Source organism: Juglans microcarpa x Juglans regia, chromosome 2S, assembly GCF_004785595.1.
Source record: "Juglans microcarpa x Juglans regia isolate MS1-56 chromosome 2S, Jm3101_v1.0, whole genome shotgun sequence".
Taxonomy (NCBI): Eukaryota; Viridiplantae; Streptophyta; class Magnoliopsida; order Fagales; family Juglandaceae; genus Juglans; species Juglans microcarpa x Juglans regia.
The window spans coordinates 33,619,427-33,638,045 of record NC_054597.1 but is presented as its reverse complement, the minus strand read 5'-3'; the positions used below and the strand labels follow the sequence as shown (position 1 = coordinate 33,638,045).

General features: G+C 36.6%; 1 protein-coding gene and 1 long non-coding RNA gene across 2 annotated transcripts; one reads left to right on the top strand and one right to left on the bottom strand.

Moving 5' to 3' along the window:
• Positions 1 to 512: 512 nt before the first annotated feature.
• On the bottom strand, positions 513 to 5,609 carry LOC121252534 (WD repeat-containing protein 70). The gene is made up of 8 exons (XM_041152232.1): positions 4,994 to 5,609; positions 4,589 to 4,801; positions 4,299 to 4,499; positions 2,988 to 3,095; positions 2,219 to 2,356; positions 1,854 to 2,105; positions 1,266 to 1,586; positions 513 to 1,141 (listed from the first exon to the last, which is right to left on the bottom strand). The coding sequence occupies exons 1-8, from the start codon at positions 5,543 to 5,545 to the stop codon at positions 974 to 976; spliced, it is 1,953 nt and encodes a 650-aa protein (XP_041008166.1). The 5' UTR covers positions 5,546 to 5,609; the 3' UTR covers positions 513 to 973.
• A 4,080-nt stretch (positions 5,610 to 9,689) lies between these two features.
• On the top strand, positions 9,690 to 10,042 carry LOC121251659. Its single transcript, XR_005938074.1, has 3 exons — positions 9,690 to 9,729; positions 9,817 to 9,919; positions 10,002 to 10,042. It is a non-coding gene; the product is annotated as an uncharacterized LOC121251659 (long non-coding RNA).
• The last annotated feature ends 8,577 nt before the right edge of the window (positions 10,043 to 18,619 follow it).

Here is an 18,619-nt window from a genome sequence, read left to right as displayed (position 1 = left end):
ATTTTGTCTTCGATGTATTTCACTTTAACAATTATTCATGTATCATCCTCATTTCCTTCTTAGTCTTTCCTTTGGGAAGCATGCAACATAAAAACATTTGAATAAACTTGCAAATATGGTAAGTCCTATAAAAGGGGCTTCCAAAGAAGGATTGGTAACATGACTTAAAAGTTAAAAAGAGAAATGATAGTTACAGTCGTGAGTATACAAACGCCGTATAATTATTTTGCAAAAAGTGAATAAATACATAATCTATATGAAAAAATAATAAATTTTTAATAGTAAATTCTACTATTTTTCAAAGCAATCTTACAATGCTTGTACATTTCACCACTGCATATAGCATTACTCATAATTTTTTTAACACTTCTTTAAAGCCAAGAACTAGACCCACAATTTTTTATGAAAAAAAAAACCGCAATACCGTGGTAATTGGCATTTTCCATCTCGAGAGTAGATGACCCACCAGATACCACTCCATATCAAACAGAAAATTGCCAATTGCAACACAGTTTAGTTAGTCAAGAAACCTTAAAAAAAGATGGAGAGTTCACTGAAAATAGAAGAGAATAATCGCTACAAAAATAATTGTACATGCCCAGTGTTATGTTGTTTCTTCAAGAAAGCTCCAGCAAAATCTTGTTATTCTATTTTATCACTCACTAATACTATTTGAAGCAAATACTGTCAAGTCCGCTTTGACCAACTACCAGATTCTCATTTCTCGATCGAGAATTTGATCCCAGATTATAGGGATCCCGGATCCAGCATGGTTGAAGGAAAGTGGCATGGCTCCCCGATGCGAGCAGATTTAAAGCACCTTCCATGGCTGCGAAAACATTTCAATGAAACAGTAGGGGGTTGAAGGTGCAAGGCTATAGGGCTCTCACATTTTCCACCCCAGCCGGCCATAGTTCCTTTGGTGGCAGCCTTCCCCTGGTGGTAGCAGCGGCTATCAAGAACCACGATCAGCTCATTTCTCATCATCCTCAGAGTCTGACTTTGCAAAAACAGGCTCAGGCTGGGTTTGTGCATATGCTGGAGCAATATACTTGGGATCTTTTTCTGCAGCATCCGCGTGCTTTAGTATAGCTTCTCTTGGATCTTCCTCCATCCATGTCTCCTTGATCATACCCCCTTGCTGCAATGGAACTCGAACAAGTCTCAACCACTACTTTCAAATTTTGAAGTATGAGAGAGAGAGAGAGAGAGAGAGAGAGAGAGAGAGAGAGAGAGAGAGATGTTATAGAGGGATAACCCATTACCTTAAGAAGGTATTGGGTCAATAAGCTGCCTGCACTTACGCCAACCCTTCCACCAAAGCCTGGTCCTGTTACAGGGAGTTCAGGCTTGTGGGACTTCATCGGGTCCTTCAATTCTTTCTCTCGAAGGCGCTTTCGACTTGGCTGATCTCTAAATAAAGGAAGAGCATGAGGGTTGTGAATAACAGGTTTTGCCTCAAAATCATCGACAGATTTTTTCCTTGGAGCCCGAGCAACACACACAAGAGCCCCCCTCTCACTGAGGGTTGGATCATATAATACGTGAGTTCCTCCTTGGCTTTTGTTCCCAGACGTTGCAAAGATCTTCAGAAACAAAGAAAAACATGGATGAAAATCAGTTTTCACGCTCTTTTCTGTTTAGTAATATAGATTTCATAAAAAAAGGCAAAAGCTGCAATCCAAGTACAACAAAAGATTTACTTATTCACAACAAAATTGCTTGGGAACAGAAGTTTTATTAGTTTACGAGGACTATATGACTATGATCTACAATCATGCTGCTGTACTGCATGTAAGAATCAGGATTGTACAATGTTATTTGTACCATAAAGCATGTTATATCATGTTTACCTGATTTAGCTTTGGGTGCCAAGTACACTGCACAACACTACAAGTAGGGGATATCCCAACCCTTGAAACAAGCTCAAGTTTGGCTCGATCATAAAGGCATAGCAAACCTCCAGTTGTGCTCTCCCTTTCAACAGATGTTCCAGTTAGGAATAGTTGCTCATCTGGACTGAATGCAATATTAGTTTGAGCATAGTGGTTCGGGAGATCCTCAAACACCTTAACCGGCACTTTAATTTGGCGTAAATCCCAAACCTGACATGCATTTCACAAATTACAAGGACAAAACGAGCTAGGTAGATATACATAACAGCTACAAATTCGATGGAATGTAAATAGAAACAGTCTCTGAACATGTCTATTATCACCTTCAGTGAACCATCAAAGCTTCTTGACAGTAGAAGTCGCCCGTCGCTAGAGAACTTAAGACCAGTAATATCATCTGAATGACTGTTTTCAACATATATGTCTGGCCTGCTTCCCCATCCAGGCTTAAGATTCCATATCTGAAAAATAAAGTGAGCACCCAATGTGAAAAGAAGCTGATGCAAAGTCCATCGTGGCAAAGGTCCACACCATAACAATTGGTTATCACAATGCAAACATCAAGAGAACGTAGATAATTCTATCCTATTGCAATCAATTGGCACCAAGCTATCAAGAGAAAAACAAGAAATTAGCACATTTGGAATGGGTCCCCAGAGAGTGGTAGACCTGTTGACATGTTGGCAAAATCCTTGTTGCGACTGCAGAAACTCAGAAGTTTGGAAAGAAAACAACACCAGAACTTTTGAAGACTGTGAGAGGACAGCGACCGACTAAAAGCCATAACGTTCAACAATCTCTATGCTCGGAAAAATACTCACAACAGCCCTCGAGTTTCCAGCCTATAAAATTTTAGGGAATTTTGCTCTTCTTCTTCTTGCTAGTGGGTTTTATCCTTTTGTATACTTCCTATGTCCTCCTTTAGTAAATACTTCCTATTTCCTTCTTACTACTCAAAAAATAAATAAACGTGCTTGGGTTGTGCCCCTCTATGCCCTATGCCGTCAATAAAATTTGAATTGCTTTTTTATTTTTGATAGGTAAAAAAATTGAATTACTTATCAAATATAAAAGGAGAAAAGCAGCTAGTACCTGTATAGAACCATCTGCTATGCCACCAGCAATGCATTTTCCTTCACTATCCCAAGTGCATGTGGTAACTGGCACCCTTCCAGGCCTTGCAAGTTTTGGTTTTATGACCTACAATATGAATAACTCAAGCATTTAGTTTAAGGTCACTTAATTTCCCGGTTGCATATCAAACTACGGCAGAATGAGGGAGGTCAGGATGGAGCAACTCCCCACCTCCCTTAATAATATGCTTGCATGAATTACTAAATTATGAATGATATAGGAATCACTTGGGCCAATGTGTGCAAAACATGATTATTCATTCAAGGCCAGTCGTTTGTGTAAAACGTTTCAAGAAAATAAGAGAGAAATAGATCAAGCAAAACCTAGTCAGCTTTTTGAGTTAAGATCATTGACAAATAGGGCTGTAATCGAGCAGAGCCGAGCCGAGCTTTGGCTTGCCGAGCTTAGCTCGCTCAAAATACTCGAGCTCGAGCTCGAGCCCGAGCCCGAGCCCGAGATTTTTTTTATTCTGTGTTCAAGCCCGACTCAATAAGCTTAACTCTCAACTCGAGTTCGAGCTCGTCCCACAAACGAGTTCGAGTTGAGCCGAGCTCGAGCTCGAATTGTTTATTTTTTGAATAAGATTTAATAATTAATAAATTAAAAAAATAAAAAATCTAATATTGAATTTATACAACTAACAAGTAGAACCTCTATTGAATTATAAAATTTTAAAAAAATTATAAATAATTAATATCTAACTAGTTGATATTTATCCAAAATAACAATATATTATATGCGTGTATATATTATTAATATATATACTTAATATGATAGCATATATTTATTTCATATATGGTTCTCACATACTAGTATATGAAATTATTAAATTTTATCGATTAATTATTATACAAATTATAAAATATACCTATAAAGTACATTCACTATATAGACATAAGTAATTAGATTACATATTATATATTTAATTATAAAAGTAGTATGCCTATATTATTAGCTAATACATATATATATGTATATATACATAGGTGTATATATATATTTATCAATATATGAAGGAGTTTTAATTGAGTCGAGCTAACGAGTCGACTCGAGCATGAACGAGCGGGCCTTAACGAGCCTTAGCCGAGTCGAGACAAGTTTTGTCGGGTATGTGTCATTTACAAATCGAGCGGGTATCTACTTTCACGAACGAGCTTTTTTTTTTTCACAAGTCGAGTTTAACCAAGCGGGCTATCGAACAGACTGGTTCATTTACAGCCCTATTGACAAATGCATGGCATCATTCCCCGGTAACAAAATAAGACAAACCTGCTTCTGACTTTTGAAGTCATTTACATCCCATATACGAAGTGATCCATCCTCTGACGACGATAGTATTGTCTCCTTATTTTTAGGGTGCCACTCTCCCCAAGTCAACCCAGATATGTGGCCCTTGGTGTTCTTCAGATCACGAATGTACATATCCCCCTTAACGAACTCACCTAGAGTAAGTCCATCCCTGTCATAAATCTGAAGGACAAGGAACACCAACATGAGCTTTGTCCCCCATAGACGACAGCTTTAAGCAATGACAAAAGAAAAAAGATGGTGTCTAATACCTTGGCTTGAGCTGAGCCAGTCACACACAAGAAACGATCTGCTGTCGGACTCCAGCTAAGATTACGAACTTGATGGCCTTCAGATGGTTCAAGCTGTCTAAATGAAGCCAGACGAGAATTCATTCCTTGAAAATCATACATATGTACTGTATAGTCATAACTGCCGGAAAGAACCCTAGAGCCAGAGTGGTCAACTGCAAGAGCTGAAACAACCTGTCAAAAGATGAAAAAGAACCAAGTTCTCAGTACCAGCTATTCGCCTAAACTCGAAACGACGCACAACACTCCAAATAAATATTTTACATATAAGGGATTCAATCAGCTTAATCTCATTTTTGCTTTTTCTATTGGATATGTGCGAGCTATCGGAAAAGAAAATTATAGAGGGGGGGTGAAAAGAAACACCTTGGTGTGTCCCTTGAGAACAATCTCATTACTTAGCGGAATCCGGTACCGATTCTCCTCCTCCTCTTCTTCGTCCGAACCTAAATCGCCCACATTCAGTCCAGGAGGCGGTCTCGGCGGTCCAATCATCTCCTCCTCCTCATCGTCGGAACCTGATTGGGCCGGCGGCGGCCTTGGCGGGCCAATCATCACGCCTCCATCCTCATCCTCATCCGAATTCGGATACACCGGAGGCCGAGGTGGCCCAACTAATCCAGCTTCGTCGGTTGCGGACCCTCCGTTGCTCGAAAATTCAGGGTTAGGATTGGCGGATTTGGAGCTACGGAGGGAGGTGAGCCAGACTTTAGAGGAGGAGGAAATAGAAGGGAGGTCTTTGGCCTGGTTGGCGGAGGAGGAAGAGGATGGGGGTAGGTTTTCTGGAAGGTTCGCGGTGGCGGTGCGACGAGTGGCGCTGTGAATGGCTTCGAGAGAGGTTTGAGGCTTGGATTGCTTGCCGAATGTCATAGGGAACTGGGCTCTGATCCCATCGTATATTTCCGCATCGTCCTCCATTTTCGCTTCTCGGCTAAACTTCTTAGCTACTGCTGCTTCGTCGTCCCGGCTCGACTGCAATTGAAGTCGGTGGAAGATGATTCGATTGCATATGACCAAGCTACACTATCGGGCCCCAAAAAGCCCATTTTGGATAATGGAAACCGAAATGTGGACCGGGCCCAACCCAAAACATATTTTACAAGAGGAAATGTTAGACCCATGACGTGGCAACTTGCACGCATCCGGTAGACAAATGAGTTCTACTACTCACCCTCTACTGTTCATGCAACCTCTGCACTCCAGCCGATGTGGCATTTTTTTTTAAAAGAAAACGTGGGTTTTGGTTTCAATTCCCCCTTCCCCCACGCGTTCCGCTTCACGTCTCCTTCAGAAATCCTTCCCCCTCATTCTCCTGCGTTCTCTCATCCCCTCCACTCCCCCAGCTCGTGTCCTTTCGCCGGTCTTACCTCTCCCTACCCCGTGTGGCTACATTACTCTGAAACTTTGTGGCTCAATTACTCCGGCACCGTGTAAGAAATATTCTCCTCTGGGTTCACCATTTCCGTACGGCTTCTCCAGCTTCACCACTTCCGCAACGCTTCAGTCCTCCGTTGGTATTGTATTGTAGCTGCCGAGAGCCACCGTACGTCTTACAAGGGTAAGAAATTAAAGAAAATGGTTTTTATTTTTCTCTTTTTGTTTCATCTCTCCATTTCTAGCATTACTCATTTTGTGTGTTATGTGTTTATGGCTCTGCGATTTAATGTTTGTTTGATCTGTGTTTTGTAGGGTTTTTTGGTTGTTGATGTTGTATGTATGCCACTGATTTTTTAGTTGTTGATAACATCTGAAATGAGCGAGATTTTTTGATTGTTGATGTTCTTGCTTTTAAGGTTTGTTCTAATCTTGGAAGTGGGTGAAAATGAATGCTTGGGATGCAAAATGGTAAGCTACTTAACAGTATAAGCCATCAAATAGAGGCTTAAAATGTATGCTTGAAATATTTTTTTTCAAGGTTTTCACTAACAGTTGCTTTTATCTGGGTGTCATTGTTAAACTATGGGTCTGCTACCAAATAGTTTAGAGAGTTCAGTTGATAATAACGTCATAAAAGCATTTGCAGATTTTTTGGAATGCAAGTCAGACTTTGCATCTTGTGGATGTTCAATGTGATGTTTACTTAACTAGGGTTCAATCCTCAACTAACGTTAAATTTGCCCTGACTACATATTATAGCTCATATGCATTACCTTACTCTCTTTTCCCCTATTAGGACTCTTAGAAAATGTGGATAGTTGACTAAATTTAGAATATTGGACTATGGATTTTTTTTAACTGTTTAAAAAAACTTCGTTTGTCAACCTGTATTACAGTCGCACTTTGGTTTGATGATACGAACCTAATGGGTATTTAATTGTATTTAGGCTACTTGTGCATATTGTTCTCATTTGAAAAAGCATGTTATCTTAGGTCATACATTTCAACCTGTAATTTTAAAGAGTGATTAGACAAATTCCTATTAGCTAGCACCTTCAAAGGCCCAGGAAAAAAGGTCCAAAAAGAAAAGATGAATAATTGCCTAAAATGGTGACTTTTAATACTCCATGTGGTTGTATGGTTTACAATTAGTTCAATATGTTTATCTTTATGCAGTGAAATAGCATGGACCCCTACATGGAAAACAATTTCTGATACGTTTGAGTGGGGTGAAGGATGGCTTCCCATGTTTTTCTAACATGATGGACAGCTTGCATATCGGGAGTGAGCTTTTGCATTGCCATTATCTAGACTATATACAACTTGGTTTCTTATTTAATAAAAAGTGTATGGGAGTTTCTTAGTCAATGTAGTTTTGGCCTTAAGTTTCTAGGTTCTCTGTTCAATATAAATTAATAATATTTTATATATATCTTCATCTAACCTATCACTATTAACAATATAAAATTTTAAATATATTATTAACACTTGTTAATATTCTATGAATTAACTAATATATAATATCAATTAGTTAATTATATAGTAATTATATAAATTAGTAATATAATTTTCATCTAATTTATTATCACTGACCATATAAAATAATTTTTTATTGAGTTTGTTACATAATCTACATTAATAAGTCACTTAATTTAATTTAGTATTTTAAATAAATTTTTTTATTAATTATTTTAAAAAAAAATTAGGCCGGACCGATTGGACCAGACCATTTTCACCCCTATCGATAAGTAGTTGCTTGCGTAACTCCTTATCTTCCGTTGCTAAAAATAACTATCATTTTTAGGACAGACCTTTTAACTTTTTCATTCATAACTATCAATATTGGTAGGATGTTTGGGTTGAAACATTGTCCTTCTAGATCAGGTGGCCATATAGGCTGTTTTACTTGAAATCTGAATATAGGTTGAGCGATTTGTCCATGGCTATAGACATTGGCTTGGTTGGATTTCTATACACTTGATATGTCCGACTACCTCTTCATTTCATTTGGCTGTGAAATTTTCTATACACTGGTGGATTTCTTGCTGCTGTTACTTTTTTTTGTTTCCTGGGTTGTTTGATTGTGAGACTCATAAGAGCTTAAATTGTGACATTTTATTCAATTTTCATTCTTTCTCAGTTGAAGAGGTACTACATGTGTTGTTTGATCATAATGACATTTTTGGGTGTGAGTTGGGAAGTTCAAGTAATTTATGTATTTTGTTTTTGTGCTTTTTTAATTTTTAATTTTTATTTTGTGAAAAACCCTTTCTAGCGAGTAAAATTCGCCCGAAATATTTTTTGTTCAATAAACTTATTTGCGGCGATCACATATCGCCGCAAAACTCCATTCCGGCGAAAATTACCCCGTTGGGAATACATTATGGCAACGATAAATAATTATTGCTGGAAAAAAAACTAGTCAAATGCGGCGATTTCAAGTGACTAGCTAGCTACCAAATAATACTAGAAAATATCATGCTAATTATTGGATTCTGATCTAATCATTTGAAATGCCTTTGTAATTCTTCTATGAAACTAATCTTTAATTGAGTTGTAAAAGTTTAGATTAGATTTTTTGGGGCTAGCTAGAAAGAGTTCTTTGTATATGTTGCTCAAAAAAATGAAAATGATACCAAACTTATTTCGGGAAGAATGTGATCGCATTCATTAAATATTCGAATGAAATGAAAATAAGATAATTTGATAGTCATAATGCGAAATTTAAGAAAAAAAAACCTAACTTAGATTGTTCGTTAACCCCTTTTCTCTCTTTCCATATATTTGAAAAGAGTAACGATAGAGTTGCATACTTCTTACAATTTTGTTTTCATAACTCTACTTAAATGGAAGATATGTTTATAAAATAATAATATTCTTATAACTCTATTTTATAAAAACAAGCTTCATTTAAAATTTTAAAATAAATTTATAAAATTTTGAAAAAATAGTTGTCTTAGATCACTTTTCATCTGAAGAAAAAAATATAATAACTAGAATGGGACTACTTTGAAAAAATAGTGTCTTTGATCACTTTTCATTTGAAAAAATAACTGGCTTGCTGCTCGCATTTACAAGTGGCCTCTTTTGTCTTGAATGGGACTACTTTTAATGACTTTTTATGCAGGTTTTTTTTCCAGCTCTTAGCTTCTAATTATATGTCTCTCTAATTAATTATGAGGTTTAGATGATCAATGCATAGTTGTTAGATATATGGGATATTTCCTTTTCTTTTTAGCATATAAACTATATCTTGTGAATGTAGGTTGAGGGATTTCTTATGCTAATATGATATTGTAACCCTCAATAGTTATTGAATAATAACGTGATGGGTGAAGAGGAAGATGGAAGGTCACACAGGCCTTCTACATCAATTTCACTCACCCAGGTATGATACACATTGGTTATTTGAAAATATCGCAGCTTGAGATATTGTAGCATTTAGTCAATCCATGATTTATTTGTATATTATAGGGATATTATGGAACTGTAAATCCATCCAACCTGCCATATATGATGCCTACATATCCACATCCACATCCATATGCTTGGGTAGCCAAGTAAAGTTATTTTAGTATATTGATTTTTTTTAATGCGTGGGTTTGAATCATTTTAACAAAGTGGATTTTTTGCAACATCTGGCACTGCCACCCTTTGGACCAAACATGCCATCCTCTCTATCGACTAATTCGAGGGAGTTGAGACGAGGTGAAGATACAACTCAGGTAGTTCATTTGAGTTTCTTTTTATGACTTTTTTCTTCTACCTTCGTATTTTTCTTACTGAACAACGTGCATTTTGAAAAAATGTAGCATTCGGCGATGCCACCATGTGTGCCAACTATGCCCTACCCATATTGCGCAAGTGAGTCATCAACTATGCCATCCAGTGCTGTAGGTGAAAATAATTTAGGAGGTACACTTAGAACCATATGAGTTAACATCCACTGTATATATTTAAAATGCAATGTTCCTAACCATGCAATCTTCCTTATCAGAAACATATTCACATCCATATCCATATGTTTGGGATAGCTAGGTAAAGTTAATTTAATATATTGATTTTTTTTAATGCGTGGGTTTAAGTCATTCTAACAAAGTGGATTTTTTGCAGCATCTGTCACTGCCACCCTTTGGACCAAACATGCCATCCCTTCCATCGAGTAATCCAGATGAGTTGAGACGAGGTGAAGATACAACCTAGGTAGTTCATTTGAGTCTCTTTTTATGATTTTTCCTTCTACCTCCTTATTTTTCTTACTGAATAACGTGCATTCCGAAAAGTCAGCATTCGGCGATGCCACCATGTGTGCCAACTATGCCCTACCCACATTGCGCAAGTGAGTCATCAACTATGCCCTACCCACATTGCGCAAGTGAGTCATCAACTATGCCATCCAATGCTGTAGGTGAAAATAATTTAGGAAGTACAATTTTAACCATATAAGTTAACATCCACTGCATATATTAAAAATGCTATAATCTAACCATGCAATCTTCCTTGTCAGAAACTTCATCCAACATAAATATAGAGCCATATGCGGAAGGGATAAATGAAGTATCAGATGATGATAATAGAGTTGAGCCTCCAAAATCTGGTATGCAATTTGCTACTGATAAAGAGGTTTTAGACTATTATAAATGATACGCCAAACAATAGGGTTTTGGTGTTATCATAAAAAGGACGAAGAGAGATCTGGATGGGGGTGTGAAGTATGTGACCATTGGTTGTGCAGTGGCGGCAGGTACTATCCTAGCCACAGTAATTTATCAGAGCCATAACCAACGATAAAAACTGATTGTAAGGCAAAAGTAAATGCTCGCTTTGTAAATGGTTTATGGGTGTTGACCAGTGTTAATCTTGTTCACAATCATAGTACAGTTAGTCCACAAAAATCTAGATTTTTTAGATCTCACAAATGTTTAGATGAATATAGTCAGAGGATGCTCAATTTGAATGATAGAGCGGGTATTCAGATGAATAAAAATTTCTAAGCACTTGTGACTGATGCTGGGGGGGTTTGAGAATTTAATTTTCTAAGAGAAAGATTGTAGAAATTTTATTGACAAAGCTAGATATTTAAGAATGGGTAAAAGAGGTGGTGAAACATTAAATGACTACTTTAAGAGAATGAGAAAAATGAATGATGACTTTGTTTCCATCATGGATGTAGATTAGTTAGGAATGTGTACGTTCGATACAACGTACCTAACAAATAGGTACGGGATGTCGTTTGCTCCATTTGTTGGTATCAACCATCATGGACAATTCATACTCTTAGGGGCAGGCTTGATTTCAAGCAAGGACATAAGTACTTTCGTGTGGTTGTTTGAAGCATGGTTACAATGCATGAATGGACGGGCACCCGAAGCCATCATAACAGACCAAGACCAGGCAATGAAAAATGCGATTCAAATTGTATAAGACATAGATATTGTCTCTGGCATATAATGCAGAAACTGTCCAAGAAATTGGGATCCCACTCGGCATACAACTTAGGGTTAAAGACTACCATTCAGAGTGCAATCTATGATACACAGAGTTGCAAACAATTTGAGGAGAAGTGGGGGCAGTTAATTCATAGTATGACCTTATTGATAATGCATGGTTGCAGGAATTGTACACCAAGAGGTCATTTTGGGTACCAGTTTACTTGAAACGTGTATTTTGGGCTAGTATGAGTACTACCCAACAGTCTGAAAGCATGAACGCCTTATTCGACGGATATGTATATTCCGATAAGACATTGAAAGAATTTGTCGATCAATTTGACAATGCTCTGAGGTAGAAGGTGGAGACGGAGACGATAGTTGATTTCTAGTCGTGTAACCAAATGATCCCATGTGTATCCCTATTCAAAATTGAAAGGCAGTTTCAATCATTGTACACGAATGCAAAATTTAAAGAGGTCCAAGCAGAGATTTGGGGGGATGATTTTATGTAATCCTTCACTTGTCAACACAGAAGGTAACATTTCCACCTTCGATGTTTTCGAAGAAATTTCCACACCTGATGAACAGTCCAAAATTATAAAGTACATAGTTTACTTTAATGAAGACGAATGCGAAGTTAAATGCACGTGTGCCCTATTTGAGATGAGGGGGATTCTCTGTAGGCAAGCATTTAAAGTCTGTCAGATGAAGTACATTCATGTGCTATCAGAGAAATATGTATTGGATCGATTGAGAAAAGATTTAAAGAGAAGATACACACTGGTTAAGAGTAGTTATGATAATTTACGGGTTAATGCGGTAGCACGACGGTATGACTTCGTCGTTAAAAGATGTCTAAGATTTGCAATGCATGTATCTCAAAATGATGAGCATGTGAATGCATTCTTTCATCTTTTGGATGAGTTTGAGCAGAAGTATGTAGGATTAGAGACTGAGTCCGGTTCAACAAAGTTAAAAGAGAATGTGGTCGGCGATAAGGATAAAAAAATATTAAGCCTGCATGTTGTTTGGGGGAAAGGAAGACCGCCAATGAGAAGAAATGTCCCGATGGTCAAGAAGGCTACAAGGAAGAGAAAGAAGAAACAGGTATTACATTTTTCATCGTTAGTTGTGTAGATATTGGACTGCATACATATATTGTTCCTAATAGATGTTAATTTTGATTTTCCAATTTAGACTTACATGAATCTATTTGATGACGAATCACATAATGTAGACCTCCCGGTGTCAGAAGTTGGTGTTACTATTGACGAGGCTGTTATCCCAACCCAGTGTAATACTATAACACAAGCAAGGCCTCTGGCCAATGATAAGGCATAGGGCTGCAAACGAACAGAGCTGCTCGTGAACAGCTTGGGCTCGACTCGTATAAACTCGATTCGGATTCGGTTCATTTGATAAATGAGTTGTTCGTGATCACTAATATAGGTTCGAATATTAAACGAGCTAAACTTGTGTAATCTCGACTTGACTCGGTGTAGGCTTATGAACAAAATTCGTATAAACTCGATTTGATTCGTTATGGGCTCGTCACAATACTCATGATATTTCTATTTATATATTATTATTTATTTAATTGCTAAGATTATGGTGTATTTTATTTTAATGTCTTTTATTTATTTTATTTTAGTCTTTTGAGCTTGGGCTTTTTGTAGTTGATTTATAGTGTTTTATTTCTTTTGGACTGTGTGTGTGAAGTTGATGCCCAACCCGTTTCAAGTAAAGGCCAGCCCCTTTTGATTAAGCTATGCGTTTTGACCATGATAGAAACCTAAGGCCCCTTCTTATTTCTTTTCTTCTTCGATACGTCGTCCCCACTCCCCAGCCTCCCTCTCCTCTTTCTTGTTTCGTCTTCTTTTTTCTTTCGTCTTTTTTCTTTTTTCTTCTTTCGTCTTCTTTCTTTTTTCTTCTTTATTCTTTCTTTCTTCTTCCTGCTGCAGAGAATCTGCACACCGTCGCACCTCCTCTGCGTTGTCGTCCACTTCGCGCCACTACCGCTGCGCCTCGTCCTCTTCCATCTCCCTACAGCTCTCTCTCTTCTCTGCATTTGTGTGTTGTTGCCGGTCTCTCCCTCCACCATTGAACCCATGCCATGAAACTTAAAACAAGTATTTAAGTTGTGAAGTCCAGAAAGAGTCGAGTAGCTCGAGTTTGTATAAGCTCGTTTATTTTTGGTATTCGAGTTCGAGCCGAGCTCGATCAGAAATCTCTAATATTTTTCGAGCTCGAGTCGAGTTCGAGCAGATATATATGTTAATCGAGCTCGTGACCCCTAGTTCGAATTCGACTCGACTCGGTGCGTTTGCAGCCCTAATGAGGCGTGAGGTTATTCCCACCTTTTGGCATATATATTTTTTTGTTTTTAATATAATCTCAGTAATAATTTTGACATTTTGAATATAGTCAGGCTACGCCAAGCTTGCCCCATGGAACTTAGCATACATATTGTCCCTGAGTTTGAGTTGAGCATTGGCCTGCTAATTGTGTATTTGTATTTTGGAAACCTCAGTGTTTTGTGAACTATGGTGGAAGATAGAGTTGGGCATTTTGTCTGAAAGCAAATATGGTGGAAGCACTCTGATGCGTTTTGTTTACTATTTCTAGCTACATTGTAGGGTACCAATTTACAAAAGCTAAGTATTACTGTTGTTGGTAAGCGTGAGAAACTAACATAATGTTGTATGAGTTTTAACTAATTCAAACTTCGTACTGATGCTATAACACATACTGGGTGGGTAAAAAAATTAGACGTAGCGCATTTGAGTTATTCTTTTTTCCTTATGTATATATAGAAAATTAGATGTAGGTTAATTCAAGTTGCAACAAGCACATGCAGGAAATCCTATGGTGTTCCTAACCATAATTGTTTCATATTCAACCATCTTTAAAGTATAGAAGCATCATTTCTAAATGCTAGTGTGTTTGAAATTCTCTCATTGTGTAAGCAATTTATAACATTACAGTTTCTTCTATTTTTTACTTAATCATTGTATTATACACTGGTATTTTCTTAGTGAACAGAAATACGTAGAAGGGTACACTAACATTACTATTTTTTCAAATGATTTTGTACATTCCTGATTGGTTGCCTTTGTCTTAAGAGATTTTTGAAAAAGAGATATCTTATGTAGTCACAGTCGAGGTATGCCTTAAATTGATCTTCTGTAGGCATGCATTTGATGTTTTGACAAATTATGTCTTTTGAAATGGTTGAAGCTTGATTATGTAATAGGATATGTATGTAATCATGCTAAACTTACCGAACTTATAAGATATGTGTAGGACAAATGTTGAAAATAAACTTTCTACTGTATGTTACATTTTTTTTTACACGCTTTATGTATGGTATATGCCAATTATATATATCCACATTTTTCACGTTCACACTTTACAGGCACTTTTAAAAGTCCAAGTATATCTTCGTTTAAAATAAATCAATTCAAACTTCTGAACGTGTTATATGTCATGGGTTTCATATGCCGAGTTTATGATCATTTCCACCTTTTTTCTATGCACTACTTTAAGTAGCAACAAGCACATCCAAGAACTCCCTTGGTGTTCCTAACCAGAATTTTGAGTCTTTAACATCTTTGTGGTTGTGCACATGCAGTTTTGTATGGGGGAACATCATCATGTTGGATTTCTACCATTGAATTATGGTGAGTATAGAGAATCTTACTAGGTGGATCCAATCCCATTTGAAGTGAAACATATCATGCCAATTTTGGAGATCTTTTATTTCTTGGGATTTAGAAGCTTGCGTTCACATCTACTGTGCTTTCAATATTTGTGAAAGTCTAAATATTTGTGAAAGTTCATTATATATGTGTAGGAATGTGTACATGTTTCTCTTTGCATTTACTGTCTTTGTGATACTTTTGCAAAAGCAAATGGATTCCTTTTGGTCTTGATCAACTCTTCTAGAGGATATAGCAGGGCATACAAAGTGGGCATTAGGCAGATTTTGGAGGTATAAATCTGCAAACGGGATTATTCACATTACGACAGATCAGAGCCCCCACCAAGAACTTTGATCCAACAAACAAACTTGGGGAATGCGGAAGGAGTGTGTTTACAAGGTAATTATTTTATTCTATTGTATAGAATCAATCTATTGCAACTAAGTTAAATAAAGATGATTAACACCTTAATATTTATGAGATGAACAATTGTAAATATAAAAACCTGTTTTCTTCCTTATTTTTCTAATTAAGAATTTATGCAATAACTATACAAAAGAAATTATAGGGGAACTAAACTTCAAATGCATAAAATCTCTCTCTCTCTCTCTCTCTCTCTCTCTCTCTATATATATATATATATACATATATATATTCTTTTAATTATTAGAAGAGATGAAGCGTAAAATGGTGCAGGTATATGATCCACTCTACATCATTAAATGAAGTATTGAACCATCAGCATAAGCTACCGACTCATTGGAGTTTCCTTTATGATTAAGCTGATTCAAGGGGAATATATAACCATCATTGCTCATTGGTGCAGATTTCTTCTAGTCACTATTCCATTGGATCCTCACTAGACTTGACTTGATAATGGAAAAGGCTATATCATGCTTGGATAAAGCATGAATACACCCACTTTTATTCTTTCTGAGTGAATACATCCACTTTGATTATTTCTGATGACGGTATATGATCTGGACAACTTCTATTCAAGTATTAGAAGTATCTATTTCTTTGGTATATTTGTTTGTTTTGTCTAGGTTTGGATTGATATTTTACAAAGTGGCATGTAGTGATCAGTTAGTCTGGACATTCATACTATATGGTATATATTGTTGTGTTGGTGCCATTGGATCCTCATAGGATGAATCTGTATTATTTTGCTACATAGCCCAAAGAAGAGTGTTTGCTACTTCCTAGCTTTCTCTTTGTTCTGTTGCCTTTTGTCAACTTTGAAGAACTATATTATTGAGAATGGGTTATGCATACTATGTTTGAACTGCATGTCAAAGAAGCAAGCTAGAGTTAATTGATTTTAGAGATATCTGTCCTATATATGCATCTCCACTAATGCCACTTAGATTGATGTAGTACTACCGCCTTTTGCATGCGTACGTACTTATTCTTCTTTATTATTCCAGGTTAAAAGCCTATGGTTCCTACCTTTTGTATATGTTTTTCTAGCTAGGAATACATGCAGCATCGCTGAAGCCTGTGCTCTAGGGATACACTCAAAGCTTGGTGGAACTCTCAAAGAATTTGGGTGATCTGAAGGACTACTTCATACTTTTTCGCGTTCATTGACAGCATTACAGAGACGTTAGGACTGTCTCAAACAACATTTGCACTCACATACAAAGTGATGACAGAGGATGTATCAAAGAGGTACGATCAAGAGATCATAGAGTTTGGAAGCCCATCTATCATGTTCACCGTTATGGCAACACTGGCAATGGTAAATCTCTTCAGCTTAATTGGGGAAATTACAAAGGCTATAATGGATTTGGAGTACTTGAAGGCGTTAGACCAATTGATCATACAGATAATTCTTGTGGTGCTACTTGTGATGCTCAATATTCTAGTGTACCAAGCACTCTTCACCCGCCATGATAAGAGCCGTATCTCATCCTCTATTTTATTCAACTCGATTCTTTTAGCTTCACTGGCTTGTTTGGTACCTATCATATAGAGGATGAAACGAGAGCAAGTACAGTTTGGAGATGTTTTCGTGAATTTTTAACAAACTTTTGGACCTATCTTGAGTAATTGCAATGTTATGGTTGTTGATTTTAACTGGGATTGTGATCATACATTGACGTCTTCATTTTAGTTGTTTTTACATTTTGAAGCAACTGGATCATATGTGTAGGAGGATCTGGAATCATTTATCAATCTGCTTATAACAGTTATTTTTCCTTAAATGGCTGGTGAAGGATTTTCATATTGGCCATAGAAACAAAATCACTTCCTATATGGGAACATCATGGATAAAACGTGCGTACCTTTCCTTTAATAAAGCCAACTCCAAAAATATTGCCAATGTCAAATATCACTAAAAGAATGGCTATGCCAACTGCACATGCAGAACATTGAACTTAATATCCATATAAGCTGTCATAATTATATTTATAGATAATATATCATACATGTTAGAATCCGATCAGTCTATTTTCATTTAAAACTAACATGATACATCTACATTCAGAGCCAACCAAAAACTATTACAAGAGATACAATCCAATATAGACAAAACAATATACGTACAACCCTATTCTCTACTATCCTTCTGTGAATGTCGTCCTCTTGCTTCTGAAGCGTTTTCTCTTTCTATTAGTTTGTCCTTTTCTTTTTGAACTTTATACTCATGCAACAACAAAGCATCCTCCCACTTCCAAATTCCATTCTCTTGTCAGGTTTTTTTCAGATGATACTAATTGAATTATATATGCCCAAATGAAGAATTGACATCTTGTTTCTCCCTGTGTACAATTCAAGAATTTCAAATTTCATGTAAATAAATAATTTTGTACATGCATTCAAAAGCAATACAAAAAATTGGCAAATTATTTACCGTTCCATAGTTCGAACAAACATAAAATTTTCTTCTAGGATTTTTGTGGGTGTGGGAGATCTTTAATGGCGCTTTCAAACCAAACCAACAATTCGGTGATTCCCTTTCAAGATCATTAACTACACATCATGATGATTGACTCGATGTCATAGTTGATCTACGTGATGATTGACAGATGACTATCTTAAGTGCAACACTGAATTATTACCTACACGCTTCATTATCAGAATTATTACAAGGTAGGAGCAGAATATTCCACATCATATAAACCACGATCAATATTATGCTAACAATTTACAGACAAAATAGGGGTATGCTAGCAATGAATCTAGGTGTTTCTATTGTTTAACATTATTATTTTTTTCAAACCAAGTATAAATCTATCTAAAAGCAGTTAAGATGCATGTTAATATGCCAACAAGAAAAATAGCATTAAAATGCTAACAACAAATCTGGGTGCATCTATTGTTTGACATTATTATTTTTTTTCAAACCAAGTATAAATCTATCTAAAAGTAGTTAAGATGCAGTTTAAAATGCTAACAAGTTAAAATGCTAACAACAAATCTGGGTGCATCTATTGTTCACATCAATTTGACATCATTATTTTTTCAAACCAAGTATA